At 33.7% G+C, this 12,392-nt stretch overlaps 1 protein-coding gene across 1 annotated transcript; it reads right to left on the bottom strand.

Moving 5' to 3' along the window:
• Positions 1–8,095: 8,095 nt before the first annotated feature.
• On the bottom strand, positions 8,096–10,374 carry LOC110622128 (patellin-6). Its single transcript, XM_021766534.2, has 4 exons — positions 9,312–10,374; positions 9,070–9,194; positions 8,745–8,886; positions 8,096–8,606 (listed from the first exon to the last, which is right to left on the bottom strand). The coding sequence occupies exons 1-4, from the start codon at positions 10,047–10,049 to the stop codon at positions 8,346–8,348; spliced, it is 1,266 nt and encodes a 421-aa protein (XP_021622226.1). The 5' UTR covers positions 10,050–10,374; the 3' UTR covers positions 8,096–8,345.
• Positions 10,375–12,392: the final 2,018 nt, after the last annotated feature.

Below are 12,392 nucleotides of genomic sequence, written 5' to 3'. Positions count from 1 at the left end.
GGCATAATAGTTAGAACTAGTACATACAGACATGTGGGGGCCATCCCCAGTTTCCTCTCTTAGTGGTTCAAGATACTATATTACCTTCATTGATGACTTCAGTAGGAGGGTATAAGTTTACTTCTTGAAAGAGAAATCAAATGTGTATGCCACTTTTAAGAGATGGAAGATTGAAATTGAAAATTAGACTAGGTTACAGATCAAATACCTAAGGTCTGATAATGGAGGAGAGTATGATTCTACAGAATTTAAGAAGTTCTATGCTGATGAAGGAATCAGATGCACCAGGACAATTCCTGGCAAGGCAAGACAGAATGGGATTGCTGAAACGATGAATAGAACATTGAATGAGCAAGCAAAAAAGCATGAGGCTATATGCTGGGCTACTAAAAATATTTTGGACAGATGCAGTGAGCACAACGGCATATTTGATTAATAGAAGACCTTCAGTTCCTTTGAGTTTCAAGATTCCAGAAGAAGTTTGGTAGGGTAAAGAGGTCAAGTTTACTCACCTACGGACTTTTGGGTGTGCTGCCTATGTTCACATTGATCCAGAAAAAAGAGACAAGTTTGATGGTTCAGATCAGTTTGGGTATAGATTTTGGGATGACAAGAACAGGAAGATCTTGAGATAATGTAATGTGACATTTGATGAGAATGTCATGTATAAGGACAAGTCTGGAGTGCGATCTGAAGATGCAGAAGAAGTGGGAACTGAGGTTGAGTTGCAGAAAATTTCACCTAGTGATGTTGCAGTAAGACTACAAGTGAATCCAGAAAATACTGTTGCAGAATCAGAACAGCAACCAGTCACACCTGCACCAGTATTGAGGAGATATATCAGGGCTACCAAGTCACCAGAAAAGTATTCATCTTTTATATATTATTTATTGTTCACTGATAGAGGGGAACCTGAATCCTTTGATGAGGCTTTGCAGGTGAAAGATTCAATCAAGTGGGAGCAAGCCATGGATGATGAGATATGGTCACTTGAGAAGAATGACACTTGGAAATTAACTAAGTTGCTTGCAGGGAAGAAAGCTTTGTTGGTTTATAGATAAAAAATGAAACTGATAGTAAAATTAAGTTCAAGACTCGATTGGTGGTTAAGGGTTATTTACAAAGAAATTGTATTGATTACATTGAAATATTCTCTCCTTTTATGAAGCTAACTACAACCAGAAATTTGCTGAGTATTGTTGCAGCAGAAATTTTCACCAGCAGATGGATGTAAAAACAACATTTTTACATCGGGATCTGGAGCTACATGTAGCAACCACAGGGATATGAGGTTCCCGATAAGGAACACATGGTGTGTAAGTTCAAGAGGAATTTATACGGCTTGAAGCAAGCTCCAAGACAGTGGTATAAGAAGTTTGACTCTTTCATGTGCAGAAACAGTTTTCACAAGAGTGAAAAGGATTAGTGTTATTATACTAAGAAGTCTACTAACTTTTTTGTTATTTTACTCTTGTATGTGGATGCTATGTTAATTGCAGGGTCAAGTATGAAGGAGATCAATAATCTTAAAGGGAGACTGTCAAGAGATCAATAATCTTAAGAGGAGACTATTATCAGAGTTTGAGATGAAAGATTTGGGTGTAATAAAGCAGATTCTAGGGATGAGGATTTTTCGAGACAAGTCTGCTGAAATTCTAAATTTATCCCAGGAGCAATAAATGAGAAGATGTTGTTCAGGTCTAGAGTTAATGATGCTAAGCCTAGGAGCATACCTTTGACTAACCATCTCAAATTATTAAAGGAGTAATCACTCAAGACAGTTATTGTAACGACCCGAAAACCGGACCGCTACCGGCGCTAGGATTCAGATCAACTTAAGGTCGCCGGAACCCGTAGCAAGCCTACTATGCATCCTGTGTACCTGATAAAATCTCATATATGAACATACATTTTTATAAAGAATGTTAAACTTTTCATATACCAAGCTCAACCTGTACATACATCATAAACTGTATACATATAACCCACACTAGAGCCCTCATCAAATGCTCTAGTATGGTCATCATCACACACATCAAGCTTGGTTTAACATAACTCATCATAAAAACTTTTACATAACAACATGTTCATTGGGATTACAAAATATAAACTAGGGCAAGGCACAAATCTAGTCCATTACATAGTACATGTCCACTACTATACCATTACATAACTTATACCAGCCTCTAGCCGACTTCTCGAGCTATTCTTAACCCTGCAAACCTGGGGTTAGGGGAAAGGGATAAGCTACAAGAGCCTAGTGAGCAGAATCATAAAAAAAGTTTAATAACATATGCTCATATGAAATGCATCACATCACAAATAATACACAATAAGGATGGACTTGTCACCAATAACTCTCTATATATCCAATGTACCCGGCCCTCGACGGAGCTCCTCAGGACTTCTTCTTAAACATAACATAACATATCCAACTGTGCCAGGGGCGTAGAATGGGCAAACCCTGGTCTTTCCCTTACATCGTGCCAGGGGCGTAGAATGGGCAAGCCCTGGTCTTTTCCTTACATCGTGCCAGGGGCGTAGAATGGGCAAGTCCTGGACTTCCATATCATATCATATCATATCATATCATATCGAGGGCTAGTGGGTCATCCAATATCCATCCACAACAACAGTAAATTATGCAATGCATTATATTCGTGAATTCTAATGCAGACATCCTATAACATGGCATTCGTGATGCATGAACATGCTCAAAAGTATGGTTACTTAAAACAATAGATTAGTTTAGTTCTACTCACCTCTAGCTGACGCTTTACTAACACTGGAGCAATTACCTCACTGCTGGTCTCTACGGTCTCCCAGGTTCGATCCTACACAGATGGAATCAAATGAAGGACCAAACATACTCTAACAAGACTCTAAACATCTCCCCAAAAACCCCTTAAAACATCACCAAACATGCATATAAAACAAGCAAAGGAAGGCTGGGTAGAGGACTTTCGGCGGCACCTTCGGCGGCCGAAGGTCCTCTACAGATCCGAAAGTCGGGGTCCTTCAGGGGCAGGTTCGACGGCCGAAGGTCCTCCACAGATCCGAAAGTCAGGGACTTTCGGGGGCGGGTTTGGTGGCCGAAACTCCCTTCCAGATCCGAAAGTGCATGCTTTCGGGGGCACGTTAGGCGGCCAAAAGGCTGCCTTCCATGCAGGTTCGGCGGTCGAACCCTCCTTCGGTGGCCGAACCTGGGTTCTCTAGAATGGCAGAACCCGATTCTGCCTCATGCATTTCAACCCCAAAACTCTCATATCCTCACACCCAACTTCCCACAACAAGCATACTTACTCCAACATGCATAAGGGGCATAAAAACTAACCTAAGCCCCAACAACAACAATAAAAGCATCACATAAGCATACATTCATCAAGACCCAACTCAAAGCCTATAACCTTAGATCTAGCCATATCATGCATTTTTTTTAACCCTTAACCCTTTTTAAAACTTACTTAAAACATAATAAAGAGCAAGGATCTACACTTACCTCTTGAAGATCGAAGGTAGATATGATCCCAAGCTTAGAGTTGAGGAGAAACGGTCTCCCAAACTTTAAAATCTTGGATCCAAGCTTAAAACTTTAAAAACAAGCGAAATCTCATGAAAATTTGAAAGAAAACACAAAATCATTAAAGGGAGGGCAAGAACTCACCTATGCCCGAAAATGGAGAGAGATAACTCTCCCATTTTCGGACTGGAGGCCTCTTATAGGTGGCTGGCCAGACTACCTTCGGGGGCCAAAAGAGAGCTCCCGCAGCAGCACCATGTTCAGCGGCCGAACATGAGGTTTGGCGGCCGAACCTGGGCTTATCCCTCAAAAATGTTTTTCTTTCAATTTAAAACCTTAACTTAAAACCAAACAATAAAATCATGAAAATCATTTTGTAAAAACATATTTTTTACCCTTCTAGGAGGTTCCGACATTCGAGATTCCGGATTCCAATGGAGATTCTGTCGGAAAGTTGGAATTTCGACACCGGATTCTAGCCGGGTATTACAGTTATGGAGTGTGATCACATGGAAAAAGTACCTTATGCTTCTGTAGTTAGGAGTTTAATGTATGCTATGATCTGCACTAGACCTGATATAGCACATGCAATGAGAGCTGTGAGCAGATATATATCAGATCCAGGAAAAGAGCATTGAGAAGCTATGAAGTGGCTTCTGAGATACTTGAAAAAAACAGTTAGTACATCACTTTATTATGGGAATGGCAAGGCAGTTTAGAAGATTTTGTTGATGCTGATCTTAGTGGAGATGTGGATACAAACAAAACCACATCCTGGTATGTCTACACTATAGATTGGACAACAGTGAGTTGGATGTCTAAACTTCAAAAGTGTGTCTTTATGTCATCTATAGAGGTTGAATATGTTGCAATTGCTGAAGTTAGTAAGGAGATGATATGGTTGACTGATTACTTGGAAGAGTTAGGCAAGAAGCAGCTTGATAAGGTTCTTTTCACTAATAGTCGGAGTGTCATATAGTTGGTAAAGAATTTAATGTATTACTTCAAAACAAAACACATCCAACGTAAATACCATTTCATTGGCAGTCTGGTAAAAGAAGATGAGATGTGTTTAAAGAAAATTGAAAGTACTAAGAATCCAACAAACATATTGACTAAAAGTGATGATGCTGGGAAGCTGGGGCTGTGCAAGGTTTTAGTTGGTCTTCTGCAATAATATGAAAGATATTTGTGACTAGATGTTTTTATTGTATACATTGGCGATATTTGTGATTAGATGTTTTTATTGAACACATTGGTATGAAAAATGAAAAATGATTGGATTAATTAGATTAGTCTCTAAGTGAGAAAATTATTAAGATATGAAATCTAATAATATATTATAAACGGCATAATATACCCTACGATCGTGAATTCTTTTAAAAATTATTTATTTATTATATTTTTCTGAGTTAATATTCTCCTAATATATTATATTAAAAACTCATATAGAAATAAAATAAAAATTATAGCCCTGATAGATGTAACTAAATTAATAAATCACATTAAGTTTGTATATTGATTTTTTTTATATTTATTTTTAAATTATATAATTATTTAATTCTTAACAGTAGAGTTTTAGTTTAAAGGAAAGAGTAAGTTCAAATCATGAGAAGACCATAAAGGAAACCACTATTGTCATGAGAAAGGACACATGTAATATCAGTATAGAAAGATGAAAAGTAACCTTCAAAAATTCAAGAAGAATCATGGCACTGGAAATTTGAATTGATGGCAAAGATGAAGAATGGGAATTTTAGGTAAGAATTCCTTGCAAGATTCTTTGATTCTGAATTCTGCTTTTTCCGTATATATTTTTCCAAAAATGGTTCCACGGTGTCTGAAAATGTGGTGGACAAACTATTATGCCGGGTGAACTAAAAAGAAAATTTTTTATTTAGTTTATGTCACTTAAAAAATTTATTGGTTAATTTTTTAATTTTAAAAAATATATAAAAATATTTTTAAAAATTTTAAAAAAATTATCATTAATTTTATATTAATTTTAATTATAAATTTTACTATTTAACCATCATTAATTATTAAATTTTATAAAAATATCTATTAATTAAATTTTTATATTTAAACTATTTTAGATTTTTTTATAATAGTTAATAAATATATTAAATATTAAAATGTTACAACATTAAAAATTCATCTTCTTATTTTAAAAAATTCGTCAATGTAAGTATGAGATTTTTTAATAGAATTTTTGTGTGTTAACTGGAGATTTCTTATATTAAATTGATTTCATGCATTAATTTTTAATAAGAATATAAACGGAGAATATAAAAAAAATAAAAATATAATTAAAAAATAGTACAAAATTTAAAATTTATATAAATATTTACCTTTTAAAATATGATAAATCACACATTTGAATTTACATTAATAATACTAATTAGTTACGTGGACATACACCCGGTGTGAAAGAGAAATTTTTAGGTTACCTAAACAACTTCAACATGATCACGCCTTCTTCCCAAACAGGACCTAAAGGAAATTACAGTGATTTGAATTGAGAACGGCAAGTGGCATTAAAAAATAATAATAATAATAAAAATCCCAAAGCAGGTGTAGGTGGCAGCCTTTTATGGGCATGGCTGCGATTTACCCAGTGTTTGTATAATATAATATAATATATATCCCTTTGCCTTTTTCACATATTTTATGGTTTCGTTTCATTCTTTATGCAACAAAAAGAGCATTGGGCCAAATGAAAATTAAACGTACTGTAGGGATGATATGATGAGAAAGAAAAAAAGTGGAACCCCGTATCCAATTTTACATTGGACGCATCCCGTGACAACTCTCCTTTTTCTCATCAGACATGTTCTTCTCCCGAGTCTGAAACTGTGAGAAACCCTCGTGCATCCACTCAGTTATCTGGGCTTCTCTTGGAAGACTCACAAACCTCCAACCAAACCAAGAAACGAAGACAAGCAAATCATTTAGACATTGGGCGATTAACTAAATCAAGTGTCGGAAATACAAGCTCAAAGTCCAAAAGGTTGAACCCATTATAAAAGACCGGTATAGTCTATCATACCTCCCTGTCTAAATACGATGAGGTACAAAGGAGATGTTCTCTACATCATTCACATCAAATTGCTCGTTTGGGAGAGCAGATATGCGAGCGTACAACTTTAATCTCCTTTAGTCAGTTCCATATTAAATAGTCTAACTGTTTATCATAAATATCTTTATAAAATAAGACATATATTTTCTGTGCTTTAGTCTCTTTTAGCCAGTTCCATATTAAATAGTCAACTTTTTATCACAAATATCTTTACAAAATAAGATATATATTTTCTGAAATAAAATATATAGTTAAAAGAATGTATTACTATAATTGATGTGATCAAAGTTAGTAAACAAAAAAATTAAAGAGTGAACTAGATCAATCACTCTTAATAGATTGAAATTTTGTGGGGCCACCAAATGCGTACACCTGAACTTATTGTTTGGTTTATTAAGTGATGAATAAACTGTGATGGTTTGATAATTAGAAAATATTTTTAAAATTTCATATGAATAACTCCATACTCAATTTTGAGGAATGGATTTGCAAAATATGAGAAAATAATCAAAGTCCATCGGGATGATGTTCTAATTAGATTTAGCATTATTAGAGAGATGCATTAATATAGAGAAAAAATAAGAATAGAGTATTAAAGAGAATGAAGAAGTTCCAAACAGCATGTGTGAGAGTGTGATGAGTCTAAGGGAGAGATCCCCTAAGTATAATTTGTTCAAGAGTATTTATATCTCGATCGTCCTGGTGTTATTTAATTTATGTCCCGTCAGATTGAATGAAAATATTCTGTGACAGATATGTCAGGCGGTTTATTAATGGCGGACAATCTATTAATAAGTGAGAAGCTAGTTAGCTCATTCTCTGTCCATTGTATATGTCACATCAGTCTGTTTTACCGCAGCACATTTATAATTTTCAGTCTGTTTTACCGCAGCACATTTATAATTTTAGTAATGTATCCAAGAGACAACCATCATGTTGGAGGTCGACTTTCTACTTTGATCTCATTAGATCGCGCTCGGCTCACCGAGTCTATGACGAAGGGACAAATCTTAGTGATGTATCGAAGAAATAATCATCATGTTAGAGGTCGGCTTTCTACTTTGGTCTCGTTAAGTCGTGCTCAGCTTATCGAGTCTACTTATTGAGTCTGTATCAAAATGGAGTCCCTCAGTCTTTTGACTAATGAAGTCCCTCAATTAGTATTCAAAAGTATTGATGGTATGACCTTCATACTCCATAATTAAATTAAATAAAAAAATCATGTCATAATCTTTAACCTAACTTATTTTTCATAGGTTATCAACTCTCTTAACCTAGAATTCTCGTAATCACAAGACACCCAGACTCATAAACCAATATACGATCCCTCTCACTATCGTCGGTCCCTCCCACTATACCAACCAAATACTTCCTTTTAATCTTCTGAGACACATGTTACGCCATGTCATGCGTTCATGACACCTCGAATCTCAAAGTTATCATGAGCTAAACTCATGAAGGCAAAGGGAAAAAAAATCCTTTCTCTTGGGCACTTGGAAACATGAACTAGCACTAGCAAGGTTAAGACTTGCTTTGCTTCTATATTATACTCCATACAAATATAAAAGCTATGAAGCAGCCACCATCTTTACACATTACATTAGTACACTATCAAATACTAGTAGACTAAAAACAGTTCACAAGCATTAATTTATCCTCTCAAAAATAACCCAAAAATAAAGAAAAGAAAAAGCATTAAAAAAAACTATATTAGTCTTATTATAGAGTTAAGCCAAGCTATCAAGTCTACACAACAGTGGATTTGCGGACGATGTATCGATAGGCAGCGACTTTTTTTCTCCTGGAGGCAGAGTTGTCCACGGAGAGCACCAGCTTCCCTGCTTCTCTTGATGTGAAAGAGTTGTGAATTGCCTCTTCTGAGGGAGCCACCTGCCTTGCTTTCTCCACTGCAATGGTGTAGCTCCCTTCTGCACTTGGCACGAACTCTGCACTGTACTCTAAGTCCCAACCTCCGACCACTATGTCCCATGTAATTGTTGCACCACCCTATTAATTACCCAAATAAAACATAATTAATTATACTTAGTTATTTTGGATTATACCAGAAGTGGAAGATAAAACAACAGGGACCATGTGGGTTTTAAATGAAATCAAGAAAGAGAACAAATTTATGGTGAACCGAACCTCAATCCCTTCGATCTGAATGTTCACTTTCTCTCCTCCTTTTACAGTAAACTCGGATGCCAGTTTAGGTGGGCCATTTTGCATATCGGTGGGTCGATTTAGTCCTCCATACTGAACTGGAATGTCCTCAGGCCTTATAAATCTTACAACCAAACAATATCAATTTCAGACAACAAACTCAAAATAGCAAAGTTATAATCAGATCGAAGGATGGGCAGGTGGGATAACAATAAATCAAGAACAAAAACCATATTGGGTATTAATAAAAAAATGACGAAAATAGTTAACCAACAAAAATGAAGTGAACAGAGTTAGAAATACTCACTTGTACAGAGTCTCTGCAACATTTCCTTCCTTTGAGATCACGAACTTACTCTTAGTTCGCTGAGTTAGGAATGGACTAAACATCGAGTACAACAAGCTGAAGTACCATGGGGCATTGATGAAAATCTAATACCCAGTAGAATAAAAGAAGAGAATAAGAGAAAGGCAACAAGAAGAAAAAACAAGGAGGGGGAAAATTACAGGGGGGGGGGGGGTGAAACAAGAGCAATTAATGGGCATTACCTTACGAGCCACCATTTCAGGGTAATTATCTTGAAAAAGAGAGAGGATCTGATTAGAAGCGACCCTAAGCTCTCTTTTGGGCATGTCTTTGAGATCAGTCACTTGAATAATAGAGTTAACTCCACCAGGCTTAAAATGCAGAAGTTTAATCCCTCTCTCCAGAACCTGAACTCTCCATCTCAGGAACTTTTTGAGCTTTTCTTCATCTCCGAATATCCTCTCGTAGATTTCTTTGTCTCTAAAGACCCCATAGGCATTGTAGCAAACAGGGTGTCCCTCTCTGTCATACCCATGCATGTAAGCCACAACACCTTCAAGCTCCTTGAAACCCAAGTCCTCCTCACAGATGCTGTCTGCTCCAAACTCTTTTCTCCAGGATAAGCATTTGTCCAGCATGCGAAGCGCATCAGGGACTCTAAAGTCTCTAGCACGCAGAAACTTCAGCAGTATCACGTCAGCCTTCTCGTCGCCACTCATAAGAGGAATACCCCACATGGAACACTCACTATCAGAATCATAAGAGGCGGAGAGTTTATCCCTCAAGTCTTGCAGAGCTTTCTTCTCGGAGGATTTGAGATGGGAGATAAAATAGGTGTCTTCCTTGAAGGAAGGAGAGCGAAGAGCGGTGGCCTCCATTAGAGTGGTAACGAAGCTTTTCTTGTAAGGTTTCGGGGAGGCCTCAGGTAGATGGTCTTGGAGAGGCGTTTGTTGAATTGAGATGGGTGATGAAGCTTCCATGAATGAAACCCAGATGGAAACTCTCTGAGAACCTCTGAGAAATGCAGCAGACCTTTGAAAATAGGAGAAGCTTTGGTTAATTGATTGGTACGGTGTATGAATTGTGAAGAAGAAGAAGTGCTACTTTCGATTCTGTGAAGTGCAGGAGGAGTTTTGTAAAAGTGTGGGTTACAAGGAAAGAGAAAAGCTGGATACTCTGCCACACGCACAGAAACAAGAAAACAAAAACCGGCAATGTTTGAAAAAAACTGCTGAGAAACGGAGAGAAAAGGGAAACAAATCCTCGTTTATAGAGAAGTGAACCGCGATTTTGATTTCAACTTTGAACGAGCCGCTTTAAATGGAGCATTCGCGGAGCGAAATTTGATCATTATTCAGAGCAATTTTTTAACTTAATTCAGATATCCTTCCAGTTTTTGAAGTTTAATTCTTTATTATTTAATAATTTTAAATAATATAAAAAATTAAAATTATATATTAAATAGTATAAATAATTAAATTAATATAAACTAATAAATATATTTTAAAAAATAAAGAATTTAATTTTATAAAACAGTAATTATTAAATTTGAAATATTAAATATAAATTATTAATTTTAACCTCGAGTAATTTGACCTCATTGAAGTGATAACAGCAGAGAGGAGCCCATCTCAGACTCGGCTAGCTAAACAGCCAAGGGAGCCGAGCCGTACATGTAGAGAGAGGGGTGGGGTTGCAGAGAGGCGATAATTATTGGCTTTAGATGGACTCTCTCTCTCACGCCTCCCGAACTCGAATATCGGGCTCCAACAGTACTGCTGTTCGCTACTGTCCAAGAAAAAAAAAACAGTAAATCAAATGTGTGGATTCAAACCTAGCAGTTAAAATGTGTTATTTTTTAAAAAGTTATTTAATTAAATTTAAGTAAATAAAATATTTTTTATTAAAAAAATATCACTTAAACAGAAATAATTTTTAATTTTTTAAAATTTTAAATTTTAATTACCTTAATTAAACAACGCCTTAAAAATAAATATAATTTTTTTCAATATTTTTCCTCCTTTTCGTTTTCCCTTTATCCAAGTGGAAAATAAAATTATTTCCTTCCACTTTTTCCTTATCCAGTACAGTGTTAGTCTCATTTCGTCGGAAATAAAAAAAAAAAGGAAATATTTACTTTAAAATATTTTTTAATATTTGAGGTACTAGAGATAATTTTCAAAGTTTTCATTTAAAGTTATCCACATTTCCACCCTATTGTCCCACATTGTCCTTACCATACTTATTGGCCAACAAAGTTTAGTTCTTTTTCTAATTTCTAATTTTAAAAAATATCTGATTTTTTTAAAAATTTAAAAAAAATTAATAATTAAATAAATATTTATTTTTAATACTTTCTAAAAACTTAAAGTTATTTAGTTAAATAAAATAATGTAATAACACTTGTTGTTTTGTGGGTAAATTACATCATTAATGCCTCAATTTTAGATTTTATTTTATATTCCTTCTTTAAATGTCATTTTTACAGATATTAGTTTAAAAATCATTCTTGTTTTTTTTTATATATATAATTATATAATAAGCTAATTCACTCAAAAGATTTAATGTTGGTATATATTTATATTTTAATTTTAATTTTAATTTTTTAATTTTTATTTAATTAATTTAATTTTTTATTTAATTTATAAATTTTAAAATTTAATAGTCAATATGATAATTTAATAATCTATTTGACAATTATGAATAAATTGATTAAATATTTACATTTAAGTTCAATTTTAACTAATTTTCAAAATTAAAATTAAAAATAGTCCATATTTTTAATAATAATAAATTTTATTTTAGAATGACAATTATGAATATTTTATAATAAATATATTATTTAATTTAAAATAAAAATATATATAAAATAATTAAAAATACTATACTATTATAATATCTTTATAATTATTAATAAAAAATAAAATTTATTTATTATTAAAATTATTGAAAGTATATTTAACTGTTAAATTACTATTATTTTTAAAATTAAATATTATTTAATTATAGTTAAATATGAATTAATATTATTTTTATTATGAAATAGTTTATATTTAAAAAATAATTAAATATTACATTTCACATCCCAACTAAACTCTTACATTTTAATTTTTCAAAATTGAGTAAAATTATACTCAAATGTAAAATAATAAATCAACTAATTTAAAATTTAGATATTTAAATTAAAATGTAAAATAATGTAAATGTTAAATTTTTATCGATCATTTAATAATTAATTTTTATATAAAAAATAATAATAATGTATGTGACATGTCAATTAGACTATAAAAATATTATATAATTTATTAAAATTTAAAAATTTA

This window comes from Manihot esculenta, chromosome 9 (assembly GCF_001659605.2).
Source record: "Manihot esculenta cultivar AM560-2 chromosome 9, M.esculenta_v8, whole genome shotgun sequence".
Classification (NCBI taxonomy): domain Eukaryota; kingdom Viridiplantae; phylum Streptophyta; class Magnoliopsida; order Malpighiales; family Euphorbiaceae; genus Manihot; species Manihot esculenta.
This window is presented reverse-complemented; position numbering and strand designations above follow the sequence as displayed.